General features: G+C 44.7%; 1 protein-coding gene across 2 annotated transcripts in view; it reads left to right on the plus strand.

Moving 5' to 3' along the window:
• LOC126106557 (dihydropyrimidinase-like) overlaps positions 1-18,319 on the plus strand; it is a 99,137-nt gene that overhangs the window by 6,387 nt on the left and 74,431 nt on the right. For both annotated transcript variants that reach the window (XM_049912894.1, XM_049912895.1), the window contains exons 2-5: positions 1,643-1,737; positions 1,818-1,891; positions 12,003-12,113; positions 12,194-12,321. In XM_049912894.1, the coding sequence (XP_049768851.1) occupies positions 1,643-1,737; positions 1,818-1,891; positions 12,003-12,113; positions 12,194-12,321 (408 nt within the window). The remainder of the gene's footprint in view (positions 1-1,642; positions 1,738-1,817; positions 1,892-12,002; positions 12,114-12,193; positions 12,322-18,319) is intronic.

The following is an 18,319-nucleotide window of genomic DNA, read 5'->3' on the forward strand; positions in this document are numbered from 1 at the left end:
AGGATTGACACATTGTTGGATGAACCATTCGCAGAAGTGTACCCGTGGAGGCCAATAAACTGCTGATAGTGCCTGCACACGCTGTACATGGTACGGAAACAACTGGTTCTGCCGTAGCACTCTCCATACAGTGACGTGGTCAACGTTACCTTGTACAGCAGCAACTTCTCTGACGCTGACATTAGGGTTATCGTCAACTGCACGAAGAATTGCCTCGTCCATTGCAGGTGTCCTCGTCGTTCTAGGTCTTTTCCAGTCGCGAGTCATAGGCTGGAATGTTCCGTGCTCCCTAAGACGCCGATCAGTTGCTTCGAACGTCTTCCTGTCGGGACACCTTCGTTCTGGAAATCTGTCTCGATACAAACGTACCGCGCCACGGCTATTGCCCGTGGTAATCCATACATCAAATGGGAATCTGCCAACTCCGCATTTGTAAACATTGCACTGACTGCAAAACCACGTTCGTGATGAACACTAACCTATTGGTGCTACGTACTGATGTGCGTGATGCTAGTACTGTAGAGCAATGAGTCGAATGTCAACACAAGCACCGAAGTCAACATTACCTTCCTCCAATTGGGCCAACTGGCGGTGAATCGAGGAAGTACAGTACATACTGACGAAACTAAAATGAGCTGTAACATGGAAATTAAGCGTTTCCGGACACATGTCCACATAACATCTTTTCTTTATTTGTGTGTGAGGAATGTTTCCTGAAAGTTTGGCCGTACCTTTTCGTAACACCCTGTATTTACGGAGACAGCCTCATGAATCCATGGATTCTGCATGTCTGCAATTGACTGGTCAAGCTGGTGAAGGCTCTGTAATGGTGTGGGGCGTGTGCAGTTGGTGTGATGTGGGACCCCTGACACGTCTAGATACGACTCCGACTGGTGACACGTACGTAAGCATCGTGTCTGATCACCTGCATCCATTCATGTCCGTTGGAATTCTGACGGACTTGGGCAATTCCATCAGAACAATGCTACACGCCACACGTCCAGAACTGCTACAGACTGGTTCCAGGAACACTTTCCTGAGTTTAAACACTTCCACTGCCCACCAAATTCCCCAGACATGGAACATTATTGTGCAAATTTGGGATGCCTTCCAACGTGCTGGTCCGAAGAGATCACCCAATTCCCTCCAGCACTAATTCAGACGTTAGTCGAGTCCATGCCACGCCGTGTTGCGGCACGTCTGCGTGCTCGCAGTGGCCCTACACGATATTAGGGAAGTTTACCATGTAATTGGTTCAAATGGCTCTCAGCACTATGGGACTTAACATCTGTGGTCATCAGTCCTCTAGAACTTAGAACTACTTAAACCCAACTAATCTAAGGACATGACACACATCCAGGCCCGAGGCAGGATTCGTACCTGCGACCGTAGCGGTCACGCGGTTCCAGACTGAAGCGCCTAGAACCGCACGGCCACACCGGCCGGCGAAACATGTAATTGTTTTACCGTTTCATCTGCTGAGATACCTTGATAGTGAGGCATTAGCTACAGAATCTCCGCGATCCAACGTGAATTACGGCACGTAATTCATATGTATCATGAAAGCCCATTTTCAAGTTGTCAGGAAGTGGTTTGTTAGACTGATAATAAAGTTAATTGCACTCTTTCTCTTTCTTTGCAGAGTTCCCAGAACAGGATACTTATCAAACATGGGAAGATTGTCAATGTGGATTCTGTGATAGATGGAGATGTTTACATTGAAGGTGGAGTAATAAAGTGAGTTACGTCAATCTGAAGTGCATTATCTTAATACTGTCAAGAAGTCTCCATCGAAGTTCAAAGTTTGTTTTCCGCAGGCAAGTTGGCAGCAATCTGACCGTTCCTGGTGGTACGAGAATAATTGATGCTCGTGGAAAGTATGTGATGCCTGGTAAGTAGCAAAACAGTTAGACCTTCCTGGCTAAGAATCAGAAATGGGCCACGGCTACTTTTCTAATGACTAATATTTAGTTTTTCATTAACCGTTCTGTAGCTTGATTTAAAGAGGAGCAATCTCAGATTTTGCTTTAATAAGGCGAAATACAGCATGAAGCTATTGTATGGTTGGGTGTCTTAAGTGACTGAGATGCTCCGAGTGCAGAATTATTGGCTTGAATCATGTTAATTCATAGTTTGCGTGTTCTGGCTCTGCATAGCCGAAGCACACATTCTGATGTCGTTAGTAACTACAGAGCTGGAGAGTATTTTTAAAACACTTAAAAGAATTCTAAAATTTCAGTTGTAAATGAACACCTACACCCATACTCCGCAAGCCACCTGACGGTGTGTGGCGGAGGGTACTTTGAGTACCTCTATCGGTTCTCCCTTCTATTCCAGTCTCGTATTGTTCGTGGAAAGAAGGATTGTCGGTATGCCTCTGTGTGGGCTCTAATCTCTATGATTTTATCCTCATGGTGTCTTCGCGAGACATACATAGGAGGGAGCAATATACTGCTTGACTCCTCGGTGAACGTATGTTCTCGAAAGTTCAACAGAAGCTCGTACCGAACTACTGAGCGTCTCTCTTGCAGAGTCTTCCACTGCAGTTTATCCATCATCTCCGTAAAGCTTTCGCGATTACTAAATGATCCTGTAACGAAGCGCGCTGCTCTCCGTTGGATCTTCTCTATCTCTGCTATCAATCCTATCTGGTACGGATCCCACACTGTTGAGCAGTATTCAAGCAGTGGGCGAACAAGCGTACTGTAACCTACTTCCTTTGTTTTCGGATTGCATTTCCTTAGGATTCTTCCAATGAATCTCAGTCTGGCATCTGCTTTACCGACGATCAACTTTATATGATCATTCCATTTTACATCACTCGTAATGCGTACTCCCAGATAATTTATGGAATTAACTGCTTCCAGTTGCTGACCTGCTACATTGCAACTAAATGATATGGGATCTTTCTTTCTGTGTATTCGCAGCACATTACACTTGTCTACATTGAGAATCAATTGCCATTCCCTGCACCATGCGTCAATTCGTTGCAGATCCTCCGGCATTTCAGTACAATTTTCCATTGTTACAACCTCTCGATATACTACAGCATCATCCGCAAAAAGCCTCAGTGAACTTCCGATGTTATCCACAAGGTCATTCATGTATATTGTGAATAGCAACGGTCCTACGACATTCCCCTGCAGCACACCTGAAATCACTCTTACTTCGGAAGACTTCTCTGCATTGTGAATGACATGCTGCGTTCTGTTATCTAGGATCTCTTCAATCCAATCACACAATTGCTCTGATAGTCCATATGCTCTTACTTTGCTCATTAAACGACTGTGGGGCACTGTATCGAACGCCTTGCGGAAGTGAAGAAACACGGCATCTACCTGGGAACCCGTGTCTATGGCCCTCAAGGTCTTGTGGACCAATAGGGCAAACTGGGTTTCACACAATCGTTTTTTTTTTTAAACCCATGCAAATTGCTACAGAGTAGATTTCTAGTCTCCAGAAATTTTAAAAATACTGTCCAACTTTATATGCTCACCAGACGAAAAAATTTGTGGCCCCTAGGGAAATCATAAGCATCGTTTAATACCATATAATTCGGCCCCTGGATTTGTTAACCGCCTAGATTCCGTTAGGAAGTGACACTACAAGCTTGTGCAGATACGGCGCACACAGTTTAAGCCACTCACTGCAGAATCTGATCGAACAATTTCACCAAACTTCGGGGATGATGATGTCAGCGCCTGACCCGTCATTCCAACATGTCCCATAGATTTTCTGTGAGATTCCAGTCAAGTGATTTTGGCGGGCCAATCGAAATGGAAAAAGGTAGGGAAGTGTTCAGAAAACCAATGACACATTCTTTCAGTCCGCTGAACTTTGTTGTTGTCGCGCTTTGTGTGACAGACTCAAAATGTTGATTACACGCAGTTCCCATCGAAATGTTCTCTAACTAGCAGGCTGGGATGGACCATCAATCATTGCTTGCAGCAACTCGATTTTGATTCTCAAGTCGTTAAACGCGTCTCCGGACACTCTCGGTCTGTATGTTTTTGCGACCGCAATTCTGAGGTCGTGTTTCGTGACCATGAGTATTACGTCACTGCTTCTACACACGTTGAACAGCCCGCCGCGAAAGACCAACAAATCCCGCAATTTCATACACACTATATCCATATTTGCGCATTGGCAAGCGCTAAAGGAAACCAAAGAAAAATTTCGAACATAAAGTTCAAGGAGAAAAAATAAAAACTTTGAGGTGTGCCGATGTCATTGTAATTCCGTCAGAGACAGCAAAGGATTTGGGAAATTAGTTGAACGGAGTAGATAGCATCCTGAAAGGAGGATATAAGATGAGCATCAACAAAACCAAAACGAGGATAGTGGAATGTAGTCGAATTAAATCAGGTGAAGCTAAGGCAATCATATCAGGAATGGAGACACTTCAATCAGTAGATGAGTTTTGTTATTAGGAAGCAAAATAACTGATGATGGTCGATGTAGAGAGGATATAAAAGTAGACTGGCAATGGCAACAAAAGCATTTCTGAAAAAGAGAAGTTTGTTAACATCGAGTACATATTTAAGTGTTAGGAAGTCTTTTCCGAAGGTATTTGAATGGAGTGTAGCCATGTATGGAAGTGAAACATGAACGATAAACAGTTAAGACAAGAAAATAATAGAAGCTTTTTACGTGCGCCGCTACAAAACAATGCCGAAGGTCAGATGGGTAGATCACATTACTAATGAGAAGGCACTGAATAGAATTGGGAAGAAATTTGTGGAACAACCTGACTAGAAGAAGGGATTGGTTGGTAGGACACATTCTGAGGCGTGAAGCGACCACCAGTTTAGTACTGGAGCACTCGTAGACAGTAGAGGGTGACCGACAGATGAATACTGTAAGCAGATTCAGGTTGTAGGCTGCAGTAGTTACTCGGAGACGAAGGGCCTTGCACCTTCTTGCACCTAGTTGCAGGAAAATTCTGCGTCTCCCTGGAGTATCTGTTGCAAGGGAAATGCTCATTACAGAAGACCTTTATGAATTTCTGAAAGTATAAGCAAATTGTGGAAAAATATCTCACATTACACTCTCACCGAGCTGTGGGAGAATGTGTAACTGGCCTCATTTTCTCTGGATCAGTGACCCTATCGCTACTAACTAAGTGCCACAACATTATTATTTCTTGGCCAATGAAGAGGCACTTTCTAAGATTCAGGTGAGGCTTGCAGTACGAACACAATGCAGCACTGTTGTCAGGTCACTTGGGCGTCTTCGAAAAATCGACAATGTCATCCAGATAGCAAAGTGTGAAGTGCCGAAGCAGATTGCCATGGAACGTTCGAAAGTGACTGGACGATTACACAAACCAAACGACATAACTTAGAATTTGTAGACGCCAACAGATGTTATAATGGCAGTCTTTTCCTGGACAGCATCGTCAACCTCGACTTGCCAGTTGGCTACCTGCATGTCCATAGTTGAGATATATTCTGCTCCTTTCAAGCAGTATAGGGGTTCATCAATTCTTGATTTTGTTCAGTCAAATGCAGTCGACGCATAAACACGATGAGCCATCATTCTTCTTAACAAAGACAACAGGACCAAGGAAAGAACTAAGGATTTCCTGAAAAATTCAGTGATGTTGCTGTGGCCTTGGCTGTTGGCTCCATCGCACGCACCAAACATACAGCAGTGGCATGGGTCTTGCCGACCCACCAGCTACACGATTCGTGTGTTCATGAGGAAACAATCTGGCAGCCATGTAAGCATGCCAGGTTGCTTCCCTCTGCATCTCCAGCAGCCGCCACAGCGCTTTTGTTGTTGGCACGAACTTGCAGCTACAAGACGTGTACCACCTGAAGGTCTTCCCTGTGTCCTTCCGCCAGGAAGCTTTGTATGTCGCTGCCTTTTCGCTCTCCTGCAGAAGTTAACACTAAGGCACACTTCGGGCTTTACCTCGACTACACCAAGTGCTTCCTCAATCAGAATTCACTCATCACAGCTGACTCTGTACTGAGATACACCGGTGTAGTGGCACTACCCAGTCTTTTAGCAAAAGTAATAAGGAGTACACTGATGTTCAGAAAAAACAGCTTGAAAAACTAGAGATAGGACGTTTATATTCACAGGACATGTAGACTAGTATGTTCTGCAGAAATGATTAGCATTTGAACCATGTCGAGGTGTGGCTTCAAAGTCAATATCAATATCGTCGTGCAACACCGGTATACTGCGCCTGCAGCTCTGACATGTATTCATCTGGGACACTGATGATCATCTGGGACGTAATGTTTCGACAGTGGAACGCCTGTGTGCAGACTGGTTCATGGAAGGCCGTAGAACACGACGAGATGGATCGGGTCACACCACCCATACCCCTGCTGCACCCCCCCCCCCCCCCCAATCGAGAAGATCGACACCTGATCAGAATGGATTTGTGGGACAGATCTGCGTCCTCCTCACCACTGGTGCAACTGTGGAACAGTGTAACACATCGCACACTATCAGGGGTAACAGTCCGTCGCCTTTTTTTATGGCATGGGTTATGTGCATGTCGTCCACTTCTCCACTTACCTTTGACGAATCTTCAGAAACATGCTAGATGGCGATGGTGTATGTAATGACATCACTTGGGGAAGAAATGGCATCAGATAGTGTTTTCGGATGAATCCAGGTTCTGTCACAGAGGGGAGAGGCATCACAGTGACTGCACCCGTGCAGACGTACAGTGCAACTCAAGGCCTTATGAGTGGTAGAGCAAACTATGTACGAGCGCATTTTGTTAGTGCAGGTTGCCTATATCAGAGGCAGGTATGCACTCTCCTTTGATTGACAGGTACTTAACATATTGTTCTCCTTTGATTGACAGGTACTTAACCTATTGTTCTCTTTTCATTGACAGGTACTTAACCTATTGTTCTGTTAAGTGCTGAGTGCTGAGTGCATACCTGCCCCTGATGTAGCCAACCCGCACTAACACAAAGGGTTAATACATGGTTTGCTCCACTACTCTTATGTTGTCGGGTGGTATTGGGTACAACCACAAATCGCAGCTGGTATGTGTCCAGGCCACTGTGACCAGTGTGACCTATACAAATGACATCCTGCAACCCGTAAGCCAAACCCTTTCTGCACAACACTTCAGAAACAATTTTTCTGGAAGACAATGCATGTCCGCATGTTGCTGCCCAAACACGTGCCTTCCTGGTGTCACAGGATGTCGGCCTTTTGCCCTGGCCCACCAGATCACCAGGCTTGTCGCCAATCTAAAATATGTGGGATATGGTTAAATGACAGGTGCACCGCCTTGACCTAGTGCCAACCATGACAGATGAACTTTGGAACCAGGTGATTGCAGCATGGATGGCTAACCACAGGATGCCACTCGTACCTTACATGCGTCGATGCCATCATGCATGGAACAACTTATCAGGACCCGTGGCAGAATGTGTGCCTACTATGCAGCAGGACACATGCTGAACCGAGGTGACTGAAATGCTAATTATTTCTGCATAATATACTAGTGTACATGTAAATATGAATGTTCACTCTCTAGTCGTTCAAGATGTTTTGCTTTCTATGAACATGACTTTAGTAAAAAAGACACTGCAGAGTACTTCATTAGCATTTGGTATACATTTCGGCTCCTATTCACTAATTTTCTTTGTGAGTCATCTGGATTTGTGTCTCTGGTGTTCACTCACTAATGATCTTTCTGTGCTGACTGACTGGCTGAGATGGCCTAAGGAAGACTCTACTTACGAAAGCTTCCAACGATTGAGTGGATGGTGGAATTTCCTTATGATGTGCCCACCCGATATATACCTCATAGCTGAGATAGACAATGCCCAACCTAGTTATGCAAGATTTTTGGGGCCGCGGTCAGATATTTTTATGCTAAGTACTAAGTATCTTCCCAATTGTCTGATGAACTCGTTCTGTCCCTCTGTTAGCTTGAGAATGAAGTGGACTGGTTCTTAACTTCTTTACTTCTAACAACTGACACAACTCCTTCATTATGTCTGACATGAAGCTCGTCCCTTTGTGTGTAATTATTGTGTCTGACACCCGAACTTCAAAATCTGCCTATTAACTAACACTTGCGCGACTTTGATTGCCTGCTGGTGCGGCATCAGCACTATATCAATGTAACCAAAAAAAAAAAAAGAAACGATCTATTATGGTCAGCTGGTGTTCATTTTAATGATCGAAACTCTCATCTCAATGGAATTAAAGGGTTTCATTGCTTCTGTCAGCCTCAGCAATAGCACCTGCTTCTGATTCCACATGCTGTTCACCCTCACACACTAAACCGTCACTCACGCTAGTCTGCTGTTGCTTGCTACATAAACACCGTGCGAACAGACTTCGAAGGTCCGACGGTACCTACCGGCCGCCGTGTCATCCTCATCCCTTAGGCGTCACCGGATGTGGATGCGGGAGTGTCATGTCTCAGTCACGTAGCTCCTCAATTGGCTTCACAAGTGCGAGTGCACACTGCTTGCTACTCGGCAGACATGGACCCTTCCAAGTACTAGCCAAGCCCAGCAGCGCTTAACTTCGGCGATCTGACGGATGTTGCTTGCTATACTCTTCACATTTCTCATCGAAGCTCTGTGCTGTTTACTACTCAGCAAGGTGCTGACCCAGTGCTTGTACTACTGCTGTATTCCTGCTTCACTCGTCTGCATTTCTACGCTTCTTCCCCGATTTATGGATTATTTGGTACTCGAATTCACTGGCTTTAAATGCCCATTTCGTCTACTGGATGGGTCTTTCAAATCTAGTAACCACTTCAAAGCAACATGGCCCGTCACTACCTTGAAGCTAAGCTAGCATCTCTCTCTCCATTGCAGAATAATTCTTCTCTGCTATATTCGACTGTCTTGACGCAAAGGCAGTAGGATGTTCTTGACATCGATCTTCTGGTTTTAAAACGCACCCAAGGGCATGGTTTGAAGCATCACGTGACCACACGAACTCCTTCTGAAAGTCCCAAAACATGAACACAGGACTCGAGGTAAACAACTACTTAAATTCGACAGCGCTCCATGACATTCCTATGACTACGCCAACGTTCTTCCAGAACTGTGTAAGCGGTCATGCAATATTCACAAACCCCTTCATGAACTTTCTATAATAATTTGTCTGAGCCATGAAAGACTAGTTGTTCCTTGTACTAATCTAGGATCAGTTCTTGCACCATACTTACATATTACATTGCCTAAATAGTTGATTTCTTCTAGTGCAAAGAGACACTTTTCAGTAGTTTGTGTTAAACTAGCTGCCCATAACCTTTAGAATATGTCTCTCAGTCAAAGCCAATGTCCCTGCAAATCTCTGAAAAAGGCTAGTATGTCATCTAGGGACACCAGACGCTGATGCTGTTGTAATACTTTTAGTACTCTGTCCAATAAACGATGGAATTTTTCTAGCGCATTTTAACCCAAATAGTATCCTTCTTCACTGATAGCAACCCCAAGGCGCTGAAAATGCAGTTTTCACTCCTCTGGAGCCAGTTCTGACTGTTGGTATCCACTCTTAACGTCTACTGTCAAAATGTTCCGGCATCGTTCCTGTGTTTGGTGTAGGGTACGTATTTTTCGTAGTTTTAATATTTAAATAGTGATAGTCGCAACAGAATCGGCGTTTCTTCGAACTGTTCGTAGACTTCTTCATGCTGTTACAATTCCCTCACCCCCTTCCCCAGGTTCTACTACTTTCTTCTGCTATACTGTCAACCAATTGTTGATAAATAAATTCCTCTGAAACTGGTTGCAGAGATCGTGGTATTCTGTATGGGTGGCCAATACATTGGTGCTGCATTCCCTGTCAGAATCCTGTGTCATGTTACCGGTGTAGCAGGCAACGGCCCATGTGGAAAAAACAAGTCTTGAGATACTAGCAACAGATCCTCCGTCTGACCCCTTCACACACTTCAGTTTTTCACGAGATGCAGTCCTAGCAGCATTATATGCCCTCTTATCGCCTACACCTCCTGTTTGGCAATGTTGTTCACCCAGAATCTGCAATGTAGCCAACGATGTTTCCTTCACCAGTTTAACCTCCTTGGCGCCAAAATTATCGACACTGACGGGTGCTACCATGCCTATGCCCTTCTCTTGCATGTGTGCAGTACTACGTCTCACCAAACAACATGCTGCCTCAAATACTCCACTATTCTCCAGCGGTTCCACTATACACAGTGTATCACACGGTAAGGCTGGCTACACATTCACCCACTCGACACGCGATCACGCCAGTTAAGTCTTAACGTTTGTGGTTTATGTGGATTGTCCTGTTCTCTAGATGCTCCTCACGACACATCAACATTGACAACGGCTTTCCCTAGCCGGAATGTCTGCCCACTAAGCTCCACTACGTGCCATCAAAGGTCAATTATGGCAGAAACTCAAATTCAGGATCATGCTGTAGCCCTGGCTTACTTGAGACACCACTTCCACACATTGCCTAAACCTGGTTGTCTCCAACTGTAAATTCATCATTACCGATCCCAGTAGTCCTATACCACTGTCCCCTAATGTGTGCAGCCTGTAGCGTGGTGAGCTCCAGTGCCTCCTTCCTACTAATTCTCTCGAGGCCACTGACGCCACCCTGAAGACTGCAGATGCGTTTGGTGGTCTGAGTGCTGGTAGCGAGGGGTCAGAGGATACAGTGGACGTACCTCTGACACAATTAATAAAACATTCCGGGCTATTATGCTGTGGTCTAAGGGATTTCACTTCAAAACCCGACGTTTCGTACCCATCTGCGCAGCACATTTTCAAGGGGGATCTTAGCTTCGTTGAACTTTCGATTCACACCCTGTCTCGCTACTGACTAGTTCAACAAAGGTACGAAACGTCGGGATTTGAAGTGAAATCCCTTAGACCACAATATAATAGCACAGAATATTTTATTAATTGTGACAATTCTGGCAGTGAAATTTTACATTTTATAATATTTCTGACAGTAAAGAATGCCTTGCACAACTTTGGTACAACCTTTGTCGCTGGGGAGTTACTCAAAACACGCTTCACTCTGTTGACCCTGAGTGCCACACACGTATGGGTGGTGGCTTCTGCCCTAGTGCATACCTGCTACGGTCATCACTGCTGCATGGAGCAGTTTTCAGCTGAGAGCGGCTAACCTCATCCTGCAATCACCTTAAATGCATGGTTTTGCAACTCATATGTCGCCATACTGTATACTGTAGGTAAATAGGTGACAATTCACTTATCTTCTGTGTGCTGGAATTTTGTTTCTAAGGTGTCCCATTGTCTGTGCCATCTAAGACACTAGTATTCATTAGTCTTGTGGGTAGTTTTTCTGCTAGTGGTTGACGTTATCACTAGTGTTTGTTTTATCCGTGCCTCCCCACAGGTCCTTGGCGACTCTATCTCACTTCCCTCAGCTTTCACCTCTGCATCTAATTAGCACTCTAGGCTGCATCCGGAAGTTGCTGACCCTCCGTCTACAAAGCAGTTCCGGGGCCCTTGGCTGTTCCAGCTGAGCCATTTCAATGTAGCAAAGGTTTCAAACTCTTTAACTTCGGCCTCCATGAGAGGTCATGCGCTGTTTCGAATGCATCAGGTATTTGGAACTATGTACCAGGGCACAACATATACGCCCACTCTCAGTTGGTGGTTGTTCATTGCCAGTCTTGGCATATGGTGTTAACAGGTTTTTATCATAACCTCAAACATCTAGTGTTCATCAGATTTGTGATTTCTACCTTTCGGTAAACATTACGATAATAATGGTGAACCACACATGGAAAAATTAGGGAACAGTCATTCTACTATAGGCAGCATAAAAATCACCAGCTCCTTACTGTAGGTTCAATTTAGTTCCATGTGCCTATAATATGAAATAACACATTTCCAGCTCCATCTTCTAGCATAAGAAAACTTGGTGTTCTGTCCGCTGGAAAGTGTGAGTGCGAATGTAAAGGCTGGCTTACAGAGATTATTGCAAATTTTAATAGAGCTTTCCAGGCAAATACCAGGAATTTGAGAATATGACTTCTTATTACTTTACAGGTGGCATCGATCCGCACACACACCTAGAATTTCAGTTTATGGATGCAGTAACGGTTGATGATTTCTACCGAGGCACAAAGGCTGCTATAGCTGGAGGAACTACTATGATAAGTAAGTAAACTGACAGTCCATTATGCATCAAAATTGTGAATTTTTAAACACAACGCTGACTAAGCACTTTGTATTTACAGTTGATTTTGCCGTGCCCAAGAAAGGCCAGTCACTTCTTGAAATCTACCAGAAATACAGAAAGTTAGCAGATGGAAAAGTCTGTTGTGACTACGGCCTACACGTCGGAGTCACCTGGTGGTCGGACGAGGTACAGCGTGACGTACTTCTGTTCACTTTCAGTGTTTATCGCGTTGTTACGTACTGTAATACTGCACAATTGTGATATATTTTGTATCGTATCATCACACAGTCGCACAGATGACAAAATGGTAGATATCGAAATAGACGACAGAGGGATAGAGAAACAATTAAAATCGCTCAAAAGAGGAAAGGCCTCTGGACCTGATGGGATACCAGTTCAATTTTACACAGAGTACGCGAAGGAACTTGCCCCCCTTCTTGCAGCGGTGTACCGTAGGTCTCTAGAAGAGCGTAGCGTTCCAAAGGATTGGAAAAGGGCACAGGTCATCCCCGTTTTCAAGAAGGGACGTCGAACAGATGTGCAGAACTATAGACCTATATCTCTAACGTCGATCAGTTGTAGAATTTTGGAACACGTATTGTGTTCGAGTATAATGACTTTTCTGGAGACTAGAAATCTACTCTGTAGGAATCAGCATGGGTTTCGAAAAAGACGGTCATGTGAAACCCAGCTCGCGCTATTCGTCCACGAGACTCGGAGGGCCATAGACACGGGTTCACAGGTAGATGCCGTGTTTCTTGACTTCCGCAAGGCGTTCGATACAGTTCCCCACAGTCGTTTATTGAACAAAGTAAGAGCATATGGACTATCAGACCAATTGTGTGATTGGATTGAGGAGTTCCTAGATAACAGGACGCAGCATGTTATTCTCAATGGAGAGAAGTCTTCCGAAGTAAGAGTAATTTCAGGTGTGCCGCAGGGGAGTGTCATAGGACCGTTGCTATTCACAATATACATAAATGACCTGGTGGATGACATCGGAAGTTCACTGAGGCTTTTTGCAGATGATGCTGTGGTGTATCGAGAGGTTGTAACAATGGAAAATTGTACTGAAATGCAGGAGGATCTGCAGCGAATTGACGCATGGTGCAGGGAATGGCAACTGAATCTCAATGTAGACAAGTGTAATGTGCTGCGAATACACAGAAAGATAGATCCTTTATCATTTAGGTACAAAATAGCAGGTCAGCAACTGGAAGCAGTTAATACCATAAATTATCTGGGAGTACGCATTAGGAGTGATTTAACATGGAATGATCATATAATGTTGATTGTCGGTAAAGCAGATGCCAGACTGAGATTCATTGGAAGAATCCTAAGGAAATGCAATCCGAAAACAAAGGAAGTAGGTTACAGTACGCTTGTTCGCCCACTGCTTGAATACTGCTCAGCAGTGTGGGATCCGTACCAGATAGGGTTGATACAAGACATAGAGAAGATCCAACGGAGAGCAGCGCGCTTCGTTACAGGATCATTTAGTAATCGCGAAAGCGTTACGGAGATGATAGATAAACTCCAGTGGAAGACTCTGCGGGAGAGACGCTCAGTAGCTCGGTACGGGCTTTTGTCAAAGTTTCGAGAACATACCTTCACCGAAGAGTCAAGCAGTATATTGCTCCCTCCTACGTATATCTCGCGAAGAGACCATGAGGATAAAATCAGAGAGATTAGAGCCCACACAGAGGCATACCGACAATCCTTCTTTCCACGAACAATACGAGACTGGAATAGAAGGGAGAACCGATAGAGGTACTGAAGGTACCCTCCGCCACACACCGTCAGGTGGCTTGCGGAGTATGGATGTAGATGTAGATGTAGATCTGTAGCAGCAACTGACCTAAAATGAGGAATATCTTACATGAGATAGTTGTTGAAGGTCTCATAATGGTGAAACTTCCTGGCAGATTAAAACTGTACCCTGCACTTGGGACTTTTCGTTTCGCAAGTCCTCTACTGAGCTATCCAGTCTGTTCAACAGAACTTGTGTGAAGCTTGGAAGGTGGGAGATGAGGCACTGGAGGAAGCGAAGCTGTGAGGACGGGTCGTGAGTCATACTTGGATCATTTAGCCAGTAGAGCACTTGCCCACGAAAGTCAATGGTCCAAGGTTCACATCCCATAGCAGAAACAGTTTTAATCTGCCAATAAGTTTCAAATCAGTGCACACTCAGCTGAAGAGTGCGAATTCATTCTGGTCCCAAAATGAGTTAGTGGGTTTTCTTCTACAGAGTTGCGTATCTTCCCACGAATAAAATCTCTTCCAACCAGTTTCCCCTATTAGTCATATATTTGTCATTGATCCAAGGCATGTTCCACGTGTCCAAAAGCCACCATCTGTTCTTTTGCTTCCATTAGTATATTACACTTGATCAAAAAAGTGATACATTTCTGAAGGCATGTTTACAGTAATGGGCATTATCCAAGCTATTTATCCATTCGACGAATATCAGCAGTCGCCTCTGGACTAATAAATGGCTACTATAAAAAGGTTCCCCAAGGTAAATTGATCCATGAGGTTGCTGAACACAACGGTTAACTACTCGCACATATTGTTTCAAGATTTGAATTGTTTACCTATGTTGCGCACTATAGTTAAGATCTGGACTCACGGTCAGGAACAGCAGAGTTCAGATTCCTTCCTAGCCATCCAAATTTAGTTTTTCCTTGAATTAGTTAAGATGAATGACAGAATGGTTTCTCTGTAAAGAATACACCAGATATCCTACCCCAGTCTTCCTTCCCTCTTTCCAATTTTCCAATCTTTCTTCCTTTGTCTTCTTCCCTTCCTTCAATTTTCCATCCTTTTAATCTTTCTGCCTTCCAGTCTTCCTTCTTTCTTTCCTTCCTTCCTTTTAGCCTTCCTTCTTTCCTTCCTTCCAGATCTTTCTTCCTCCCTTTCTTTATCTGCTCTATCTGAATTCGTATCTAGATCAGTTCTCTTGAACCACAGGAACGAAATTCTGCCTATTTCACTGCGTTTCCGTAATTCTCGTAACCTTAAAATCTGATAATCCTACAGCGTTGTCATTGTATACAGGTGAGTCAGGAGGAAAGGTATATGTTTTGAGGGGGGGATAGTATTTCTGATTATGAACAAAAAACTTCAAATGAACAAATGTCCGTTTCTTAATCGTATCCAACATAGAGCTGTGTGAAAATCATGGACATCATTCGCATGTCCTCCTTCACCAGTACTCACATGCAAATGTAACTAAAGCAACATCAGGCTACGTAGTGTTGCCTTAATGACCATTTCAGTGCACACTTCATTTGCACTTAGTGGTTCCTCGATTTGCTTCAGCATGCATTACCAGAATACTTGAAGGATATTCCTTTGCCAACACGACGTCGTATGTACTTTCAGCACGACACGGAAATGTATCGTGGCCGTTGGATCAGACACTGTGGAGTCATTTCTTGGCCACTGAGGTCACCTGATCTTACACCATCACATTTCTTTCTGTGGCAAAGTCTACGAGCACAGAGTGGACACAAAGGAAGCATTTATCGCTTGCATTTTACATGTGGGTGCTCAAGTTAAAGACTGTACTAATGAGCTCAGATCAACAATACAGCAGCTGTCTGTAAGAACTGCAAAAGGTATTGCAGTTGATGGCGGACTTTTTTTTGAACACCTTTTGCGAGGAAATTGAACGACGCCTTACACTGTAATGTTTCATTTACTATCAACTATATTTATCCTGTTCCCCATCATTAGTTCCCTCGGAAATGATTAAGAACAGCACATATGTTCAAACTACTTTTTTGTTCAGAATCGCTGATACTATCGCACCTCAAAGCATGTACCTTTCCTCCTAACTCACATTGTATAATCTTTCCCATTTTCTTTCTTTACTCTCCATTTATACATTATCTTCATTCATTTATTTGCCTTGTTATGTATTTCACCATTGCTTTTACTTTTTGGATAATCTTTCCTCCTCACTCTGCTCCATTACATTTTCCCCCTTAAGTTTAGTTGTTTTTGTCCCACCTTTTTTTTCACGTGGATTATATGAACATGAGAACTGATAGCAAGTCCACATAAACAACACTTATGATATGAATTTTGTTTATTAGTACTTTGCAAATACACTTAATCAGTCGAACACTTTGCATGATATACTGTTTACACACGATATCTCTCACGAGTAGTTTATGTAAGGTTTTGGAGCGTATGGTGAACTGCCGTGTAGCCTGGTGGCTGGAGTCCCGGAGCCTTTTAACACTTGCCCAATGCGGTTTCCGAAAGCATCGTTCTGCAGTTGACGATCTATTTGCTCTCTCCACTTACGTAACGAACAATTTTCTCAGGAAACGCCAAACGGTAGTAATATTTTTTTCTGTGGACTGAGCATACGATACCTGTTGCAGGACAGGCATCCTCCGTACCCTGTTCTCTTGGGGCTTTCGAGGTCGGCTGCCCCTTTTTATTCGTGAATTTATGGCAGAGCGCACATTTAAAGTGCGCGTGAACAGTACTCTCTACCGTACTTTCTCCCAAGAAAACGGGGTGCCCCAGGGCTCCGTGCTAAATAATGTACTGTTTGCCATCGCCATAAATCTAATTATGGATTGTCTCCTTCCTGATGTCTCGGGCTCCATCTTTGTGGACGATTTTGCGATCTACTACAGCTCTCATCGGACCAGCCTTCTTGAACGACTTCTTCAAGGATGTCTCGATCGCCACCATTCTTGGAGCATCGAAACCGGCTTCCGCTTTTCTCCCAGTAAGACTGTGTTAATTTTTGGCGACGTAAGGAGTTTCTTCCACCCTCCTTACATCTAGGACCTGTCGACCTTCCGTTTTCGGACGTCGCTAAATTCTTGGGTCTTACGTTTGACAGAAAACTGTGCTGGTCCTCCCACGTTTCCTATCTTTCGGCTCGCTGTCTGCGATCCCTCAACACCCTCCCTGTTCTGAATGGTACCTCCTGGGGAGCGGACCGAGTGGTCCTTCTCCGCCCATATCGCGCCTTAGAGCGCTCGAAATTTGACTATGGAAGCATAGTTTACTCCTCTGCTCGACCGTCTATTCTTCGGCGTCTCGACTCTGTCCACCACCGTGATTTGCGTTTAGCGTCTGAAGCTTTTTACACCAACCCCGTGGAAAGCCTTTATGCTGAGACTGCTGAACCTCCGCTGTCCAATCGGCGAGCTGTCCTTCTGAGTCGTTACGCTAGCCATCTGCCTTCCATGACCTTTTTCTGCACTCCTCCTTGGATTTAGGGTATGCAGGCTGCCCTTCCTCTCTACTACCACCGGGAGTCCGCTTCTGTCAACTGCTACGTTCTCCTTCCTTCCACTTTCCTATAACTTTCTTGACAACTGAGATTCCGGACCACCTTGGCTTCGCCCACGGACGTGCCTGCTCCGAGACCTTTGTCAGCTTCCCAAGAATGGTACCGCTTCTCTCGTTTATCGTCTGGCATTTGCTGCTCTATGCGCACAAATGAAGGATGCCACATTTACTTACACTGATGGCTCAAAAACATCATTTGGTGTTGGGAGTGCCTATATTGTTGGCGACACCCCAAATCGCTTTCGGCTTCCCGACCAGTGTTCGGTTTTTACTGCGGAGCTTTACGCTGTCCTCCAGGGTGTCCAATACATCCGTCGCCATCAGTATATTATATGCTCAGATTCGCTCAGGTCTCTCTTCAGCGTCCAAGGTCTTTATCCTGTCCACCCTCTGGTCCACCGGATTCAGAACTGCCTCCACTTGCTCTACTTGGAGGGTGTCCCTGTGCCATTCCTCTGGATCCCAGGACACGTTGGTATCCGTGGTAACGAGGCGGCCGATATAGCGGCCAAGGCTGCACTCTCTTCTTCAGCCTGCTGTTCGCATGGTTCCCTTCGCCGTTCTACAGAGTGTTTTATGTCGTCGTGTTGCTCTTTTATGGCACACACATTGGTCTACACTTCCCAATAATAAATTGCGGGACGTGAAAGCTCTTCCCTGTGCTTGGACCTCTTCCTCCCGAACTCGTCGTTGGAAGGAGGTAATTTTAACTAGACTCCGGATAGGGCAGTGTCTTTTTAGCTATCGACAACTTTCAAGTGGCGATCCTCCCCTACTTTGTCCCCACAGCTCTCAACTGTGGACGATGAGACAGTGCCCCTATTTTACTCCTCTACGCGCCCGTCTGCAGCTGTCGCCTGTT

This window comes from Schistocerca cancellata, chromosome 10 (genome assembly GCF_023864275.1).
Source record: "Schistocerca cancellata isolate TAMUIC-IGC-003103 chromosome 10, iqSchCanc2.1, whole genome shotgun sequence".
NCBI classification, from domain to species: Eukaryota; Metazoa; Arthropoda; class Insecta; order Orthoptera; family Acrididae; genus Schistocerca; species Schistocerca cancellata.